The sequence below is a fragment of the Rhamphochromis longiceps genome, linkage group LG17 (assembly GCF_057381845.1).
Source record: "Rhamphochromis longiceps isolate RC_006_pf linkage group LG17, R_longiceps_female_GT1.1, whole genome shotgun sequence".
In the NCBI taxonomy this organism is placed as follows: domain Eukaryota; kingdom Metazoa; phylum Chordata; class Actinopteri; order Cichliformes; family Cichlidae; genus Rhamphochromis; species Rhamphochromis longiceps.
In genome coordinates, this window is record NC_140573.1 from 40546522 (window position 1) to 40568107 (window position 21586).

The window sequence follows — 21586 nt, forward strand, 5'->3', positions numbered from 1 at the left end:
CTAAGTGACTCATATATGTTTAACCTGACTAGCGAAAGATGGCGGTGGGTTTGAAAACGATTTGCCGGGAGTCCGGTGTTCTCACGGCTCTAGTGAGCCTTGCCCCCGCGTAGCTAACGAGCTAGTGGGTAACAGACGTCTCCGAAAACGTCGGAGCGCTTTTGAAAATATGTGGTGTCTTGATAAACTGAGCAGATATTTGAGGTTTACACAGCTACATTCTCGCCTGAAAATATGTTAAATGTTTATTTTGTGCCCCAGAAAGAATAATAAGAGTAAAGTTAAAACTAACTAGCTGCCGCCATTGTCGACAACTGCGCTGGGCTGCGCTATGAATTCTGGGACACAGCTTCTTCTTCTTCGGGGTTTAACGGCAGCTGGCATCCTTGGACATGCAGTGCTGCCATCTTCTGTTTCAGTCCGTTATTACACTCTTAAATCCTACTACTCATTCCTGCGTCCTTTGTGATCTTACAAAGCTTCAAACGATGCGTCGACTATTAAATTAGTCGTCGACGATTTTAATAGTCGACATAATCGTGACTAGTCGACTAATCGTGGCAGCCCTAGTTGATATGTCAACAAGCAGATTGTGTACACTTTGATAAACCTATGAGCTTGATATGGCTAAATTAAAAAGTAGTTTCAGATCAGAATACTTTACTGATCCCACCTTTCTACTTCTGCCGTCAAGCTCCGTACCCACAACGTCGCTGGACTTGCAGATACCGGGAGCACAGCACAGAATAGAGTATGGCAAATGATCACAATCGCCTCTGAAAATAGAGATGGCTTTCTGTGTTTCTGACAAAGTCACATTTATTGTCAGCGATATAATGAAAAATTACATTTTTGTAGTAATTATAAATATTTCTTTTTAAATTGTAGAAAATAAAACCATTGCTTTATTTGGAGTAGTGTGGTTCGTGGGAATAAGAGCATTTCAAGATTAAGATACGATGACAATAATTAAGTAAAAACAAATCCAAATTTCCCGTAAAGCTACAATCCTGTTCAGCAACTGACGAATAAAAACTGGCTGTGGAGATTTACCAAGCATGTTTAATATAAACTCAGTGTTATCATTCAAGCTTTTCATTACATTTCATCCCCAAACCACAGCCTACATACATTCAAGTGCTTTAACTCACTCTCTTCCCCCATTTCATTTATAGCATAAACTATGATTGGGCGCAACCACCTCTCAGCCACATGCTTGTGTTCAAACATCCAAGCTAGCTTTTTGTTCAGGTTTGCTCCAGGTGCTCCATCCAAGGTTAACTCAACTAAATCAGCAGGTATGAAAGTGAGAGTATCTGGTTCAGTCTGTGCGTGTCAGCTGTCCAGGGTGCATCCTCGATATATCAGCTAAGCTTTAGTGATCCTGTTTACAATATAAACTATAAAAGTAGATGCACGATGGAGTTAAAACAAGGGGTTTGAATGATGATTTGAAAAGGTGGCAAATGAGAGTCGCACATACCTGTGCTGCACAGAAAAAGCAGAGGACAGGAAATGCTCGTCTCCTGAACTCCACAACATATTTGTACTGAAAAGTGCTGGCTAAAAGGTGATGCCTAATAAAAAATTTAAAAAACAAACAAAACAACAACAGAAGAGCCGGGGTCAGCGAGGTCAAAGAGCTGTGTTGACATCACAGAGGCCTCAGAGTTAAAAGACAAAGATGGATGCAAAGGTCGCTTTGTTTCTGCTTGAAGTTCACTTGCACTGTGGGATTACTGGGATTGATGAATAATTCAAACATGTTATTCCAGGTTACATTACTTTTTGTACCTCAGCTATAAAAACAAACAAACAAAACCACTAGTTTTAATTGTGTGCTTTCTGTGCCACCTTACTTACATCATAAGTAATAAATACAGTTTGCATGTACAGTTTGGTCAAAGGAATAATTACATTTTTCACAAGTTACTGACATTTACAGAGTGTAATGTCTCAACAAACAAATTAACATTAGAAATAAAGAATAAAGACGACAAAAAATGAAGCACCGAGTTTTTCTACAAGCACTACGAAATATCTTTTGGACAGTCTGTACCAAAAGTCATGCGGTAAAGGATTGTCCTAATGCTTCACAGGCTGCAGTAACAACTTTTTGCCATGTTGCCTGCGTACAGATACGAGGTTTATACGTTTAAGTCACCTGCAGGAGCTGCTTTTGTTTTTACTCCTGCTGCTGCTGAAAATCTCACTGCCTGCAGTATGTTTGTGTGTGTTTTGGGTAATCTACCTCTTACACTTGGAGTTTGTTCTTAGAGTTAGTTTAGTTTAGAGTCCATACATGGGAATAAAAATAACTTTTTGACAGGTCGAGTGAGGACATCAAGGATTCCCCCCCCCCCCCCCCCCCCCAGATCTTTAGTATAAGCCTGGACATGAATCAGGCCTATAGCCCAATAAACTGTAAATGCACTACAAATATGTAATGACTCACACTCAGCTCACAAGTCGCACATATCACGCACAGCTGACGAGACACTGCTGCACATTTCCATCGCCCTCAATCCCTCTGTTGCTCTCCAACAGCCAAACCCTTCAACCCTTCCCTCATCACTACATTTCTCAACAAAGCCAGCATCAAGCTAATCTCTTCCTGTAGCTGCGTCTCTGCATTACTGTGTTAGTGCAAGCCTCTGCTGATTGAAAAAGACATCTGTTTACACTGCGTTGGCTTGTAGCCGCACAATAGGAACACGTGAAACGCTGCAACCAGACAGAACAGACATGGTGAAAGGGGGGATTCGCCATGGATACAAGGATGAAAACAAAAACACTTTTTCTAATTAACACACGTATAAAAGCAGCATATTTCAGTTCTTCTTTGCAGCCATCAATAACATGGGTGGCTGGATCTGAAACTATGAGATCACACTAAAATACTTCCACCTTTATTAAACTGCTACATAGAGGTTTTCTAGGGGCTGGTGAAAGGTATTCTGGGAAACCCAGAAAATGACTAACTGAAGTAGATACAGATGCTCAGGGTAAGCGGGTAATCACGAACAAAGAATACGCAAATGCATCCGTTTAACTGCACCGTTATGTCACGCTGATTTATTAATTAAGCAGAGTAAAAGGAGATTGGGCCACGCAGTAAGAGTCAACCTGGGAGATGAACAGAGACACACATGAATATTATATAGCAAAATACATCCAACTTCCTGGAGGGGTTTCCTGCAACCCTGGGGATTTGTTCACAGCCAGACAGTCGTGACAGAAATGAGGATGTCTGAAGCTGCGATTTCAAACCAAAGCGGAAGATTTAAAGAAAATAAATAAATGAAGTGCTTATGTTCATCTTTATCATATAATCTGGTCAAATTCCAGAAATGCCACAAATGTCACACAAAAGCAAACAAAGTGACTCAACTAAACGCACCTTTTTCCACCTCTCACACCATCCTACCTGGAATTTTTAACTCACATCATCTTTCCTATCTACACCGCTCATTTTGCTCGCCTGCTCCCTCCTTGAAATGGCTGTAGAGCATCGTCTTCATTCTCCTTTTGCTTTTGCAGAGCTTCTGTCCGTGCATCTCTATGTTAATGTGTCTTCTCAGATTGCTTACTTGGGATTGCTCCGTGAGCTGATCCATTTTACTCTGCATGAAATATGCTAATGTAAACAGAGTTTTCCCTCATTTATTGTGGATTAAACATGAAAGACCTTGTTGTCATTTGTATTTGGCTCAACAGCAGAGCACGTTCAATACAGTCTCACTGAAAACGTTTTATTCTGCCCTGAGCTCGTTAACCTCGTTGCTTTGAGTCATAAGTTGTCCACTGGGTCGATGCAAAAATCCTGTCTGTAGATTTCAGTTAATTTAGCGTGTCACAGCAATTGATGTCAATCACATGAAACAACAAGCAGCCTTCTGCTACTGATCACAACTCCAGTTTGTAAACTTACTAAAGTTTTAACATGAAATATTTCACATTTAATATCCAGCAAGGCATCCGATTTGAGCTACTTTGTAACTTTAGCATTCATCGTTTGTAGCTAATAAATGATTCTAGATCATCGATAAAGATAAAGCACTTTTGAAACGAGCACAGCCTCTGACTCACCTTCAAACCTTCGCTCAGTAACATCACAGCCGCATGAAAACCCAGCACAGGCCTCTGAGCTACATTCAACCGGCTCTCACCTAAATTCAAAACCACAACACAAACACGCCAGTTGCGTTATCACAAGACCAGGCTGTTTTTTTTATGATGAAACTAGAGTCCCTGATTAAATTAGACCACACGTCTCTGACAGCAAATCACCTACTGCTTTGACAGAAGGTTCCTCTGATCCCTGCGTGGGGCCTGTCAGGCTGAAACCAGTCAGTCGGTAACAGTCTGTGATACTCCACGCTTGTTTTTTAATGCGCAGCATCTCAGTTTAAAAGAACCACTACGCTGCCGACTGGGACATAAGATGTAATTATAGCCGGAAAACATTAAATATTAATATTTCTGAAAAATTACCAGCTGAATTACATGCAGTGCCTTTCCTTTTTAGCTAGCAAACACACATCATGTAGTCTCAACAGTCTTTCTGAAAAAGACGTTTCTCAAGCCGACTTTAACACGTCATTCAAAGAAACTGCTTCATTACGTCACATGAGAACCTCGCCTTCCCCCAGCCGCCGCTCCACGACAAACACGTCTGTTTACCTTGCTCTGAATCTCAGTTATCATTACATTAGCTCATCTATGCGTGTGTGCACGCGATAGGGTGTGTCTGCGCAAACAAAAAACAAACAAAAACAAGACAGAATTTGGACGGGCTCTTGTCTACGATGAATATGGTGATACGAAAAGTGTGAAGAAGAACAAGCAAATGAATTCAACTGCTGGCACTTCATCTCCTTCCCTCCTGAATTTCTGCCTCTGTGTGTCTTTGTTGTGGGAAAGTTCATTTGGGTCTTTGTCAGACTTGTAAAGCACGGCCACAATAGACCCATTCTGCTGTGACACATTCAACAAAGAGCTTTCCTCTGTGTCTGCCACACTTTGAGGAAGACGCACGCAAACAAACATTGTGATGACCTGACCACACATGCACAAACATTTGTTTTTCATATCAGCGTTATCTAATGCTGTGCTACATGCACACACACTTTTGTTATTATTAGGAGAAGCCAGTGACTCAGACTTGTCACTTCTCCAGTGTACAAACCAACGTCAGAAGTAGTCGATCACCTCCATACGTTCTTTAGAGAAACATGTTGGAAATTACCACAGACCCATTCTCGTCTCTGTCTGATTTTGTCTCATTGTGGACTATTTAATACTAAAATGCATCTTCTTCTTCAATTGTATTTATATAGCGCAGTAGATCGAACAATCTACATTGACAACCTGTCAAGAGCGCTACACTAGATTTTGTGCCTCACTCTCCTGCCAAACATGGATGACAGTAAGTTTCTCCCGTTTACCTTTATGCAGCTGTTCATGCAGCTTTATGTGTCAGTTGGCTGCAAGAAGAAGAAGGAAGATACAATTCTGCATTGGTTCCAATGCATCGTTCCACATGGGTTAATGGTTTGGGCAAATGACACCAGATTACTCCTTTGGGTCTCGAGTAGGACCCAGTGTAGGACAAAAGTCTTCTAGAGCAAACATGCAGCTACTAGTTTTATCACAATGTCCTTCATGGTTCTGTAACAATATAAATAACAAGCACATAGTTATTAAAAAAATGCATTTTGAAGCTACATGCAGTTTTATCTCTAATTGTTAAAATATGTGAGTCACAGGAATATTTTGGAGACGTGCTCAGTGTTTTGCTTGTTACAAACCACTCAGTTATTCACATATTCACTGCAGAACCTGATAATTTGCGCAATTATGACATAAGAGACCCCAGATCAGTGACAGACTGCTGGCAACCATGGACAATGACTCCCACCCTCCATGACACACTGACAATCTGAAGAGCAACAGGTTCCTTCAACCTCACCGTCTGAGGGAACCTTACAGGAGCTCGTTCCTTCTGCTGCCATCAGACTCTTTGATTCATCCACTTGGGTCAGATCCACACATGTGGAACAGAGCTGGTCACACCTCAATGTCACTGTTGTACACCATGACACACACACACACACACACACACTTTTATATTTATACCTCTCTCGATATTTATCTGTTTATCTTAATATTTATCTATCAATATCTCTGTTTCTGCACTCACTTTATATGAGTGTGTGATGTTTGTTGTATATCTGCTGCTATGACAACTCAATTTCCTTCTGGGATTAATAAAGTTTCTGATTCTGATATTCACTCATTCTTTGGCAAAAAGTAACATGTATGCGATGAATGTTAGCTCTTTTGAGTCACTGCAGAGCTTATGCCCTGAGAGTTCAGACACTCGAATACTGTACATCTATACTGTCTTTTTTTTCCTAGTAACACAATCATTAGTAGCGCTGACCTGTACTGGCAGTTTCCACTATCAAATGAATGCGCAGCATTGTGCACCCATAGAAACAGGAAACTCAGGTACTGAACTCTTCTCTAATTTGTCAGGTTTTTTAAACCTTAAAGATCCTCCTAAACCTGACCACGGGCTGAGAGCTGCTCGTTGCCTCCTAGCGATCGTACCTGCAGGCAGGGAATCCTCAGAAAAAGAGCGACTACAGAGATGGGCAGAGTGACTGACGTGTTCTTTATTTCGTATCAGCAATATTCATTTTTAAACAGTTTGAACTTTCTCCCGGTAAGATGATAGTGTATGAAATATTTTTTTTTACATACCGATAAAGTATTTATGACATTTATATCACAGACTGTTCCAGCCAAGCCAGGAGCAAAACCCCTCACCATTTCACCTCGGCCGAGAAAATGACAGAAAATCCTGAATTCAACAGCATCAGTTTAACTGAGCTTGCACAGCAGAATCCGATCTTTATTATGCAACTTTAAAGGCAACATTTTAAATATAAATAAATATATTTTATGTCACAAAAGCCTAAAAATACAAAATGCAGATGCCAAAAGCACAAGTGACACTGCAAATAAATGATGAATTAAGCAAATAATAATAATAATAATGTTTCTTAAATTTTGCTGCTTGTAACCTTAAATAACAAACAGAGCAATAAAGAAGTGGAAGCCACCATATGTCTTGAGCTCCTCTCCGTCCTCTGCTGTCCTGCATTCAAATCAAGGGTTTATCCAACTTTCAGCCACACAAGCTCTAAATACTATGCCTCCCTGTGACAGTCTAATTCCAAATGCTGGTAACCAGGGTTAAAGCTTCCTACTGTCTATGACTGACTAAATTGTTCAGTACAAGTTTCGTGTATTAAGGGTAGTAAATGATTACTGCAGCTAAGTGTAGTAAAGATTCTGACAGAATACCAAAAACATACTGATTTTGCTAATCTTCGATCCTTATCAGTCCTCGGACTGCAACATGAACTTATCCCTTATGGTGGTGCCACAGGAAATACCACGCAGTCATGAAAAATAAGTGTTTTTCCATTCTGAACATTGTCATGAAAATATCACAAGAGTCTGCACAGAGTTTACAATTAGGGCAGAGGTGAAACAAGAGTAAGTGCCTGAAACACAAAATGTTTTGGCTCTAGGGTAGATGAGGAAAAATGTTGGTGCTGTTTGCCTTATAAAGGAAGTTTTGACTCCAGAGTACCGCTAGAGGAAAGGTCGGACACTTCTAATCAGCCCTTTGGTTTTTAACATAATATGCAACTGATCAGAGAGAACAACAGATAGGAGCTGATCCCTGTTGTAATGCACAGAGCACCAAACACGGACACGGATGCACATACATGTCTGATTTGTAGCTCGTCTCCAAGGCTACAGAAGTTAAGTGTACGTATATACATATAACCATCAAGATAATCCAAATCTGAACTTCCTTTATTAATTGCTTATAAAGTTATCTGCCTCATCTCCAGCTCTCCCCGTCTGATGATCTTTATCAACCACTACATATTCCTCACAACCCACTGCTCTCACTGGACGTCCTCTTCTCTCTCCCATTTCTTCCCTGGGGGGTGTTTGCCCTCTCACTGTTGGTGTGCTACCACAGCACCTGAATTAGTAATATTTGAGTATTACTAATTCAAATAAGAAATATGAAAAATACTTCAAAGGAAATCCAGTGGGCCTATATTTACCTCAAAGTCTTGCCATACGAAGTATCTCAGTTTTTAGATCTGTTGTTAGCAGCAAGGTTAAAAACACTAAGCATAATCCGGTCTTTAAGTCTAATGTCATTAGCCGTTTCCGGGTCCAAACTCCGATTCAGGTCCCAAAGTCAAGCGAACACTATAACTCTCAGAGATGCCGCAAACTGTCTAAATTCTTTCATCTTTAATAAAATCATCAGCGTTGCTGCTTTACCAGGTGTAACAATGAAGTTTAAAATCCAGGCATCCATGAAAACAGAATTTATTAAATTCAACAGAGTTAGAAGAAAGCAGGAAGTTAGATCGCTAGTTCCCACCTAAACATGATATAGCATGTTCTGACTGAGAGATTTCTGAAAAACTAAAATGTACAGCTCTGCTGTCACTTCCTGTTAGCATGACATAAACACAGTGAAGCTGGAGTACAGTTTTTTTATTTATTTATATATATATATATATATATATATATATATATATATATATATATATATATATATATATATATATATATATACACACACACACACATACATACACACACACACATATATATAAATAAATTATATTACTATAATTCCAATTGACTCGGGAACAGTTCACTTCACTAATCACCACAGACCGCTTCCTGTGTGGATGTACCTTTAATCTCCTGTGAAAACCATATAAATCCAAATATGGTGACACTGAATGTTTCTGTTCAATGTTCCTGTATCAGTCAAGAGCATTCTCCTTGTTCTTAAAATAAACACCTGGTGGATTAGCTCTGAAATGTGGTGTCATAAATCTGAAAATAGGGCTACTTATCAAAGTAGTTTTTTTTTTTTTATTGGACCGTAACACTACAAGCATAAAACAGCAAAGTTTAAAACTGGATAAAATGAAACGTCCACAGAAGCAAAATAGAACATAAAAATTATTGTAGCAGAAACTTAATCCAAAAACATACAGCAGCAAAGCAAATGACATTTACTGCAAACGACTGTTAAAAACTGAAAGTTAAGACTGACCCGGGTAATGTACGGTACATGCAGAACTAAAGCTACTTTCAGCTGCTCCCTTATGGGTCACCACAGCAGATAACTCTCCATGCACGCAGAAGGATCTCTTCCCACGATCGAACAGAGGATCTTATTAATAAAACTGAGATACATGCATCTTGTGATGTCTCTTAAACAACACTAGTGAGAAACGGTTTGGTCTATGTTTGAGCTTTTCCAGCCAAGCTGAATAATGGCTGCTGCAGCTGATGATGACAAAACAACACTTCAGAACTGGCCTGATTCTACAACATCCAACAATGAACAGACCACCAAGTAAGTAAGTAAGTAAGTAAAATTTTATTTATATAGCACATTTCTAGATAGAGATCACAAAGTGCTTTACAAGATATAACAGATTAAAAAGACAAAATACAAACAAAGGAAACTAGCTAAGGAAACGCACAACATTCTCTAAAAGGTGCAGCGTGACTACCTATCTTAGCAAATGAAACAAAAGTAAGCAGTTTAATGAGACCAATGTATGTGTATTTTAGATTGAGACAGTAGCCATCTCTCAGAACAGCTACGAGGAGCTAACTTTAGCTGCTATTAGCAACACGTTAGCAAATGCCTGTACCTCTCTCTCTAGGTTACATTTAAGTAACTACTCATCTTCTACCCTGTATGTTACTCAGGGCCAAGCATGCAGGCCTTAAAAAGCAGAGCTAACAAGGATTAGCATCCAATTTTAACACCTGACTGTAATCCTGCTCTCACTAGTCCATGGTAAGCCTGTGCTAGCCATGCTGATGGAAGGTAAGTGGTTTATAGATGGTCTGTAGTTTTTGGTTACCCAATAACTTGGCCCAAGAGAGTTATGTGATCTATGACAGGACAATACACTAAAAAATTAGCTCATCATATTCTAGTTTAGTCCATTAGTGTCCAACTGCCCAGTGCTGTCACTGCGAGTCTGTATCTTAGTACAACACTGAACATGGAATCATATTATACTGCTGCGGCCTACAGGAAGGAAAAGGTTACCCAGGGTTACCTTTTTTGTTTCAAAAACAAACGAGTTATTTGCGTCTGCATGAGCAGCATGAGCTTATTAGATATCATTGTTAGAGGCCTCAGTGTTACAAGTGAATTGCAGGGTCTGGCAGAAAGGGTGGAGCCATATGGCCATTATATAAATCATAACCTACAACACAGTTCATCGTATAATGACACATGAGACAGTAAGTGACAGTAAGCCTATTCATGACACAGTAGCATGATAATACACAGTTAAGGTCAAGCGATAAGCCATTTGGTCAAATAGCCATTACTTACTCAGAACAACACCTTTAAACACTGAAATTTTCTCTCAAGCTTACAAATCCATCAGAAATCAGGGGACTGGCGTGGTGAACAGCATATCCCAATGTCCAAATTACTGTAAACGTGTGTGGATTACCTGCCTACAAAGCAAACGTAAAGGACTCAATAGCTGTCACTTATTTTTAAACACAGAGAGAAACACATAAAACCAGACAGCATGCTAAGATTCGTCCTCATCAGCCACTGAGGTAATTCCATCTTGTCCTAAGGTCATCCGACATTAAAACAAAAGAGCCAAAATAACTGGTTTTCCTCGTGCATTTATCCACAATTTTTGGAAAATTTCTACCTTAAGACAATTAAAATGTACACACTTCAAATCTTTTGCATTTTTGATCATTAGAACATACAACTGGTCACTGAATATATTATATACTGTACTTCCAAACCAAATCCAGGAAATCAAAGACATATGAAACAGAAGGTTTCGCGTGCCAGCTGCAGAGCTACAGAGATTCATTCCTACATCACCGGCCTGCCCCTAATGATGTCACCAATTAAAGGGACATGACATTAAAACAATGATGAATTCTCTTTTTCATCACTATGCTTAATCCCACAGAGACGGCTCAGTCCAGCCATCGGCAGGCTCGAATGTACGCGTGCACTTGCCCGTGCAAACATACAAGTGCTGGGTTAAACAGCCATGTAGTGTGAACGCACGGCAAAGTCATACAGTGCAGTGAGCGTGTGCATCCGTTTCAGAGCACACCATACAAAGAAAATTTATACAAGTGAGCCAGCTGGGTACATAAGCCCTCCTGCACAATAAATCCAAATAATCCTTTACGATGGGAAGCGGGAAAAAGGGGGGCTGGGGGTTCTCAGACATATGCGTGCGCACACACACACACACACAAAAAGGTACACACGCTTCAATTAGCTTCGCCATTGTGCCTCTGTTGTAGATATTCAGTGGCTGTGCCCTTTTCCCAAGAATAACAAGCAAGTCAACAAAATGCGTGTGCTCGAAACAGAAGGACAGCTTCTGACATCTCAACCTCAAATACCTCATACACTTGCTACGAGATGAAGCACACGAGAACAAGGCCATTAAGGATTATCCTGAATTACAAAAGAAAAATGGGGTGGCATAAAAAAGACAGAATAAAATGATCTTACCTTCCATCATGGTTGCAGATTTGCATTCCTCAATCTCCAAAGAGCCTGAAATGAAAGGTGGTGTCGTGAGGGGAGGGGGAAGAGAAGAAGCTCCTGGCTACTAAAACACAGTAGAACTGATGGCAGCAGAACAGCTGTGTGCTTGTGGCTAACGCCCTGGCTAACTGTGAACCTCCAACACCCCCAGACGTCGCCTGTCAACTAGCTCAGGAGGGAGAGAGACAGAGAGATAGATAGAGCGAGAGAGAGGAGGGGTGGGGGACGGCTTAGGTGTCGATCAGAGCTGGAGCCATGGATGCTGCTGCTGCTGCTATTGCTGCTGCGGCTCAAACCTTCACAGCCGAGGATGCTGAGAGGTAGGGAAAAAGCAAACTGGAGGAAAAAAATGAAAGAGGCAGGGAAGGGAGAAGGAGGTGGAGAGATTTAGAGGGAGGGTTGTGTGTGTGTGTGTGTGTTTGGAGGAGGGGGGGAGGGGGGGTGGCTGAGGCAGTATGCTGAGGTCACAGATGACCTTAGCCAATCCCTGCAGCTCTTTGTGCAGTCACATGGCTTACAGCTTGAATCTCCTGACACTGTCCCCAAAGAGAGAAGGCTACATTAGTAACCTCTCTTACTTGACAAATAACTGTGCGCATTTACATGTTTACATGTAGAGCATCCGAGGAAGCAAACAGATATGTGAGGTTTAAATATAGAAGCCACACAAACAGAGTAACCATACACACACATGCTTACACAGCTACCCTTCACCCTACCTTATGTCAGTGCAGTGTGCTGAGGTACCCAGGCATGAATCTATTTTTTGGTCACACAGAGAATAATGAGGGTATGAGTAAAGTGACAACCCATGTTGATACAAAAATAAAAACGTGCTCTATATTAAGTCACTACTGCGCAAAATCCTTGCCCTGCACCGTCCTGCACAGCGCCTAATTCTCTAGTAACTGCCTCTTTGGAATATCGGTGCAGTTTCACTCTGCTCCTCTCCCCGCTCCCTCCCACCTTACCGTCTCTCTGCTAGTCTGTCTCATTTGGCTGCCTTTTTCTGTCTCTGTGCTTTCCCACCGCACTGGGATGAGAATCGACCGGTGCGACGTCACGGCAACGCAGGCTACAGCTGCAGCCAACAAACAGGAAGAGCCGATGACAGACCAGCCTCCGGAGAGGGGTGTGTGCTGGTGTTTGTGTGTGTGCGCTGATTAATTTTCTATGAGAGGGTGGAGAGTGAAGGGGGGTGGGGGCAAATGTGGCAAATCAAACAGCAAAGTGAGATTTTACTGGGCGAAAAAGGAAGAAAAGAATAACAATGAGCCACAAATGCAGACACTGGGTAATTTGTACCCATTGGTCTTTAAGTCTGGAAAAGACGTGTTTACTAGGGCTGCCACAAACGATTATTTTGATAGTCGACTAGTCACTGATTATTTTTGCGATTAGTCAACTAATCAGATCATGCATCCACTGGACGTAAAAAGTACAGCTTATTGCATCAGCAGCATCTGCTCTTATATAACTATCATTAGCTTACAGCTTTAAGTGTTTAAGGTCTGTGCTAACTAAAAATAAAGACAAGATGATAGTTTATTAAATTTTAATGAAATTTGCAGATTGTTTCGGTGAAGTTTAATAAACTCCTTGCTATCTAAAATATAACAGGACACCGGAGTAAATTCTGGAGCATCTCACACTTCTGATAATCAGCTGTCTGCTTGACGTTTATTCAGCTGTGTAAAAACTATAACTTTAATCTCAGCCAAACCGATTTACTCAGGAACAAATAAAATACTGAAAAAAGCCAAACAATAACATTTTTAAGTTATCTAAGTGACTCATATATCATGTTTAACCTGAGTAGCGAAAGACGGCGGTGGGTTTGAAAACATTTGCCGGGAGTCCGGTGTTCTCACGGCTCTAGCGAGCCTAGCCCCCGGCTAACTATCGAGCTAGTGGGTAACAGACGTCTCCGAAAACGTCGGAGCGCTTTTGAATATGTGACCGAGTGGTCGGCGGGGTTAGGAACAAAATAAATAAACTTGACAACGCCACCTGTACCCACTGACTCAGAGCGGACCTCTCTGAGTGACGACGAGTTGTGGCTCCTTGTCCCTGAGGTACCCTCACACCCTGTAGCACCTGTGGTGTCACTTCCCGATGCCTCTAGAGTTCCATCGGTGGAGCTCAGGTCTACTCCCAGTGTGATTGTAGCACCCTCGACCTCTGCTCCCCCAGGCTCTTCCTTGGGCTCTGTTGAACAGTCTGAGGTGAGTGGGCCACATTTGCGGAGAACAGCACGTTCAACAGCTGGTCAGCACTCAAATGTTTCAACAGGACGTGGCAAGTGATAATCTGCGTCAGTTGCTAATGCTCAGCTTGCCATATTCAGGCCATGGTGTTAGGTTCCTTGAATTATTGTCGGGGCGCCAATACAAAAAAGGGGGGGTAGATGTAGCCAGATGGGCTACTCGCCTTCCGTTGTTTTTCTTCTCTCATTCTTTCTCTCTCTCGCTCGCTCTACCACCCTCGCTCTCTTTCCACTGCACTCGCTCCTTGTATCAGGTCATCGGGTTAATTGGGAACCCACCTGCACATTGATTGCAGGGTGGCGCTAGCCTGTATAAAGCTAAGCCGATGTCTTGTTGGATTAATTCCTCCCGAGCTTCTGGTACGATACAGCAGTAAATGCTGGCGTACTGCGACGGACTGATCAGCAAGAGCTGATTATATGACAGCTACAGGTATGCTCTCGCTTAACCTTGGATTCCCTCCGAATACTGGAATTGGTGTTAATATCCTTTTCCGGCCTGTTGTAGCGCAGCAGTCTGTTTAATTCTGCCATTGCGGAGAGAGGTGTTCGTGGTATCTCCACCAATGAGAGTATAGTGCCTCCGGTCCTGGGGTAAGCCGTTAGAACTACTTTTATTAGCATTCATAGCTATAAGAGTTTAAGGTTACACTTATCTGTTTCAGGGTTCACTGCTGTACTCACCTCTCCATGGTAAATTGTCCAACCTAAATTGGAAGAGTGGACTGCCTTCTCAGCTGCTGTTGTGAACTCCTCCTTGGTGGAGTCTGCTGTCTTGTCTTGTTTTGTCTTATCTTGTTTTTATTAAGTAGGCTTACCTTTTTTGGGTTCGCCTGGTGTTTTATTTTACCCTGGACTGTTGTTCGTACCCACACTTCTGTGATCGGGCTGAAGTGATCCTCTGCCCGAGTGTCGTGCTGGGACTCTAAATCGCCTGGGTGGCCGGTCTCAGCCGGTGGGGAGCCAGACCGGCCTACGCCTGAGAATAATTATTACCAGCACGAGTGGTAGTTTGACCCGTGGGGAATAAGCCTTTCCCGTGTGTATGTGTGGGTGTGCGTGTGATTTCTTTTATTAAAGTTATTAAAGTGTGTTTTAGTCTTTTTATGATTTGTAGCGAGCCTGACGCTCCGTGTCCTTTTATTCTTTTAACATACTTTTCTGTGTTTTATTTCAGTGAAGGAGGACGAGCCAGTGGCCCTGGGACCTCAGGTGGTGGGTCGTCTTCACACTTTCTTTTGTACAGCACTGGGTGGTCTGCAGTGATTCTTGTGGTGTGATTTTCTTTTGGTTCCACGGCTGCTGGTAAGTCCAAGTTCCACGATTGTTTATTTTTACTGTAGGACACTGTCAATAATGACGCTACATCTTGACTTTTAATATTTTATTTATAAAATATTATTTATAATATTTTATTCATTTCTATAAATAAAACTGTTTTAATATTGGAAGCCAACCTGCCTCAGTGTGCATCCTTGAATCTGTGCGGTCTTCTTTTATTCCTTTTCTTTATTTTTCTTAAATATATTTCCTGGGGGTGTAATTCCCCTAGGTGGCGTTGTCAAGTTTATTTATTTTGTTCCTAACCCCGCCGACCACTCGGTCACAAAAGTATGTGGTGTCTTGATAAACTGAGCAGATATTTGAGGTTTACACAGCTACATTCTCGCCTGAAAATATGTTAATCGTTTATTTTGTGACCCAGAAAGAATAATAAGAGTAATATTAAAGCTAACTAGCTGCCGCCATTGTTGGAAACTAAGCTGGGCTGCGCTATGAATTCTGGGACACAGCTTCTTCTTCGGGGTTTAACAGCAGCTGGCATCCTTGTACATGCAGTGCTGCCATCTTCTGTTTCAGTCCGTTATTACACTCTTAAATCCTGCTACTTATTCCTGCGTCTTTTGTGATCTTACAAAGCTTCAAACGACGCGTCGACTATTAAATCAGTCGTCGACGATTTTGATAGTCGACGTAATCGTGACTAGTCGACTAATCGTGGCAGCCCTAATGTTTACTCATGTTTAATTTCTACTGCTGGCAGTGTCAGGAGCAGCTGAAGAGGTAGCAACAGTAGTAGTGGTGTATCAGTAAATGGTAACAGGACTGGTTCTATTATAGTGCTTTTTTACCTCGCTTGAGCACTCAAAGCATTTTACACTACACGCCCCGTTCACACACTTATTAATAAAACATGGCTAGCTCATATGGTAAGAAACCAAACCCATATTAATAGTACATGCTATACACATATATAGGCCTACTGATTTTGACCTGTTCAACCTGCTTCCTCAGGGAGGCGCTATAGGTGCATCAGCCCAAACACTGACAGACTCACGAATGGTTTCTTCCCAAAAAAGTTCTACCCCCCAAATCCAAGGACTTCCCTCTTTACACAGACTACACAACTACCATCACCACTGTGCAATACTTCATTCAATAACCACACGTAACACTATTTATTTGCATATTTGTTCATTTTATATAGTGTTCATATGTATATAGTGCTGCAGAACTGTGTACCCTGTGCATTCTATTCTATAGTTCTATACATACATGTGCATGTATGGAACTATAGAATAATCCAAGAGACAAAATACGTGTTGTTATTCTTGTTTGAGCAGAGCCAGCTGGGCAACTTCAGTTCATTAGAATCAGCATTAGCTGAAGCACTTCAGCAGCTATTCTTCCTGAGGTCATTCTTACACTGCTGTGATATAAAACTACTCTCTCCAAAGCTTCCTCTCACATTTATAATTTCACGCTTCTTTCTTATTTTCACTGCATTACTGTCTGTCAAGTTGCTTCTATGTTATTCATTATGTCACCTGCCTTCTCCTTCCTTTCATCCTTTTCTTGCTACAGGGCCAGCTCTTCCGTATCAACCACCACTGATGCCCCCAAGGAGAGGGTCGACACCCTCATCTTACCCCCGGTCCCACTAGCTCTAAAGCTTTGCTAAGTAATCTCTATGACCTTTGTAATTTTTTCTCCTCCCTGCCTTTATCCATTCATCTTTCTTATCACTTACACCATCCCTTGCTAATTTCCTTCCCCATTGTTCTTCTAGTATCAGCCATGCTCGGTTATGTTTGCCTCAAGACAAACATCTTCTCCTACACTGTCATCTAGTGCCGACAGAGCATCATGACAGATATTTAACAGTTTGTGCTGGTGCTGGAACTTCGATGCTTCTGAATCAGAAATATGGCACCATTAACTCACTGTAGTGTAGTACCATTAACATATAGTTCATTTGTTTCCACGAGCAAGTTGGCAATTCAAACAATATTTCTTATTTCTAATACAAGAGAGCCATGTATGATGATTATGCAGCTAATTAGCGCTGCCACAGCAGTTAATGATGATACCATTTTTGCCCAGTCTTTTTCTTATTGTTGAATCGTGAACACCTAAACTACACCTGAACTACCTCAACTGAAGCAAGTGAGTCCTGCAGTCCTTCAGATGTTATCCTGGGTTCTTTTGTGACCTCTTGGATGAGTCAATGCACTGTTGGAGATTTTAGTGATCAGGTCTGGGTGTGGCTAGTGAAACTGAACATAGGGCCAGGTAGGTTTGGAGAGCTTTTCCCCCACTTAATAAATGAAATTACAATTTAAAAAGTGCATTTTTTTCTTTATTTACTCAGATTATATTGGTCTAATATTAAAACACTTTTTCATGGTACTGCATCGGTCTCCTACAGTTCTTCTATACCAGGGGTGTTCATTACTGGGCCTCTGGAGAACTTTACGACACGTTGAGGAGGTCATTTGGCCATTTAACTCAGCTGTGTTGGATCAAGGACACATCTAAACCCTGCAGGACACCGGCCCTCGAGGCCTGGAGTTGCCTAGCCCTGTTCTATACCTAGCCTCAAATCAGTGCAAACACAACCAATGCTATTGCCTTTGTGCACATGATGTACACATCACATAACGTTATTTAACTTTTTAATTGTATTGTTAAATTAACAAACCAGTAGACTATGTTACAGTAAAGGCAGATTATCAGCAGGTAATCTAAGGAGACTGTCTTTAATTCTGTAATATCTGATTCTATTACATTTGGTTTCAAATGTAACCAAAAGGCAGATGATGTATGAACATACAGGAAGTAGAAGAGAATGTTGCTTATGAGAAATGAGTTCCATGTGTCTGGATAGGAAGAACTTATGCTGCTCTATTTTCTAGCTTTCCCGTCAAGCGCTTTGGGTGCCTAGAAAAGCGCTATATAAATCCAATCCATTATTATTATTTTCTGACACACACACACACACACACACACACACACACACTTTTAAAAAGGGCACACCACACAGCACAGTGAACATGTAGCCACAGTGGATACATAGACAAAAGCATTCATATGTTGTCATGCATCAATACAAGCATGCATTAGCTAATGCAGTATAAAGTCCACTTCACTGCAGGACCGGTGAGTAAACCGCTTGAGATTCTAAAAATGCAGAAAGTGGTGGGTGACCTTCATGCCTTATTCTAAGGGTAAGTTGTCGATCCATGCTCAAACTGCTGAGGTGATGTGCTGCTGCAAAAATAAAGGTGTTTTACCTACTGTACCTGCAATGATACGAAACCAGCCGGTGCACAGCTCCTCAGCCATCAGTAGCTCTCTCCATGGACCCCGCTGCTCTCACTCCAGCCAGGCAGAGGGATGAGAAGGAAGACAACGAACATGGACAACGACAGTTCACCGGAAAGAGAAGAGGGAGATGAGGATGAATATTTACCAAAGGCTACCGTATAACTAATAAACAAAGGTCTTTGGAGAACACAAATGTACACTGATGCTGACAACTGCAAGTGTACTCGCGAAGCAATGCACGCAACCTGTGGAGAATAGTAATGGGGCACGGTAGCCTCAGCCTGCGAGTACAGATTTGTCAAGCACTGAAGGTCAACGTGTCCTATGGGAATGGTTTCATCGAATTCTGCCTAAGTTCTGCAGTGCAGAAGACAGCATATGCATCTTAATCATGCAACTGTTTCATCTGCAATTTATTATTGTGATTTCCAACAGGGGAAAGATTCAGCATTTCAAAAATGTCTAAATTAGCCTGTTTAGATTTGAGATACTGAACGCTTTGACAGATTCACAGACTAACCAAAACTAATAAACTACAGTTTCAAGTTAAACTATAAAGTACAAACATATATAGATATAAAAGATGTGCAGAGTAAATTTGTCCATCATTCTAAAACATGGCCCCCAAGCTTGATTAGCTACATTTTTTCTCTCTTCCAGTTTAAGTGGATCCTAATTGGCATGTGGCAATCTCAGGTGAACTGACAGGTTGAACTTGCTTCAAACTCCAAAAGTGCACATGCTAGTGGTGCCACCTACTGGTCACTTAAACACAGTACTTTATTCTCCATAAAATACCTCTCGACCCCTCTGTTCCACATAGACTTGCACCTGCGTGGTGTGTGATTAGTCATAAAATATGAGCAGTAACAAGGTAACAAAGTAAGACACAATTATAAAACAATAGATCGACAAAAGGGATGCAGACATGATCACATGTAGGCTCACACCTACAGTAATAGTTCCAGTAACAACAGCTGATCACACGAACATCTATTTCATTTTAAACGTTATGATTAAAACGGAGGTGACAGCACTGACACAGTGCTGCAAAGTCCTGAGCCTTGTAAATGTCTCTTCTTAGAGCAGAGCAGTCTGTTAAGAGTTTGGATAAACAGTGCTAACTACTCAAATATAGACTATGAGCAAGAAAGCTCTTTCTGGCACATTTGGTTTACGTTCCAGATGGCAGCAAGCTGCAGAAGATAGAGAAAATAATTCTTCCTCAACCCTCTTCACCCCATCTATCCTTCCCACCACCGTCTGCACCGTTTCTGCTCTGTATGTGCATCTACCCCTACCCACTAACAAACACCCATCGCTTCCCTCCCTCTGACCTACTTTCTCGCCACCTTTGCTCATGCCTTTCGCCTGCTGGGTGCAGTATTGCTCTAAATCTGGGTATTTTTCAAAAATGTCTCTGCATCTGCCTGCAGGTCCAAAACTGTCCACGCCACCAGCAAAAAGCCACAAGAAAAATGCAAATAGGTCATCGCTGTTACTATACGGATAGAGCATAGAGGCTACATTTAGTAGAAAACTGCTGTTCTTTTAGTCAAGCAAGAAACCGCTGGGACGGTGAGGCTGAACTGCTTATCATACATCAAATACGTTCTAGTTCTATCGTCAGTGTCCCCAGTAAACAAAAATATCAATCCTGCACATGTTGTTCTTTTCTCTGCATCAGCAGCAGCTGGTTGCAGACCATTCTGTTGATTAGACAGTCAGTAATATTGACTGCATTTATGATACTTTACATATTATTTTCAAAAATCTAAAATGCATCACTACTCCACTGGAATGTGGGACATTAGTATAATCCAGTAGTATACACTATTTCCATGAAAAAGCATGCACGTGGCCATACTGGGGAAACATTTTTTTAAATCATCTTATATATATTTTTTTTAAGTGTAGGCTGAATTCCAAACATCGCACCAGACTCTTGTAAAAATAACAGCTGTTCATGGAGACTCTCTCATTTTCTGCCTAACACAATATTGCCTATGGATTTCATCGGCACCATTCTACATGAGTCCCTCGTAGGGCTGGGCCATATTATACCGTTCACGGTAATACCGGTATAATGTTAGGCAACGATAGGAAAATGAAATATCGCGATAGAATATGAGTAAAACGCGCGTGCGCAGTGCCTTTGTTTTCATACGCACATGGCCGATTGTTGAGTGAAACAGATGAACCAGAATTGGTTTGTAAAAATGGTGCAACTTCAGTGATGTGGAACTGGTTTGGTGTTTGTCCGTCAGATACACGACAAAGCACATTTTTTTGCAGAACATGCAAGCGGCCGTCGTTATTGTCGTATTTGTCGGACTAAGATGCCCTTAAATCTGGGAGTAATCTGGGTCCTAAACTCCGTATGCTTCAGTTCAAACGAACACTGCAGCATCACTGAGCGTTAAAAACTGTCTAAATTCTTTCATCTTTAATAAAACGATCAGCATTGCTGCTTTACCAGGTGTAACTATGAAGTTTAACTTCCAGGCATCCATTAAAACAAAATTTATTACATTTAACGGAGTTAGAAGTTAGCAGGAAGCTAGCGGAAGTTAGCTCGCTAGTTTCGCTAGTTACCTAAACATGATATAGCATGTTCTGACTGAGAGATTTCTGAAAAAAATCAAACGTACAGCTCTGCTATCACTTCCAACATAAATGAAGACAGGAAACTAAACAGCAGTGACGTTTGTAGGGTTACTGAAGTTGGGCTAGCAGGTATATAATGATGTGCTACGTAATCGCTAGCGACACAGCTATGTTAGCATAACATAAACAGTGAAGCTGGAGGACGAACACTAACAGTTTTCCACTTATAAAAGTTAACGTGAAGGTTCTTCATGGTTAGAGACAAATGCAATCGCATGGCAGGATGCTGTAAACGGACCAAACTTCAGTCAGGAGAACAACTGAGATAATCCATCCACAATACGAGGTTAGTCATTAATATACTGCAACAACATGGGAATAGAGCAGCTGCCAGAGAATTCAACATTAATGAATCA

General features: G+C 41.4%; 1 protein-coding gene across 10 annotated transcripts in view; it reads right to left on the minus strand.

Moving 5' to 3' along the window:
- The window catches only part of sgip1a (SH3GL interacting endocytic adaptor 1a), an 83701-nt gene that overhangs the window by 52621 nt on the left and 9494 nt on the right, over positions 1–21586 (minus strand). For 5 of the 10 annotated variants that reach the window (XM_085387591.1, XM_085387594.1, XM_085387598.1 and 2 more), the window contains exons 2-3: positions 18530–18614; positions 11654–11698 (exon numbers count right to left, since the gene is read on the minus strand). In XM_085387591.1, the coding sequence (XP_085243717.1) occupies positions 11654–11698; positions 18530–18581 (97 nt within the window). In that variant the 5' untranslated portion in view covers positions 18582–18614. Of the gene's footprint in view, positions 1–11653; positions 11699–12408; positions 12424–18529; positions 18615–21586 lie in introns of those variants that run through there. The other 5 variants (XM_085387592.1, XM_085387593.1, XM_085387599.1 and 2 more) reach the window with 5 other exon arrangements.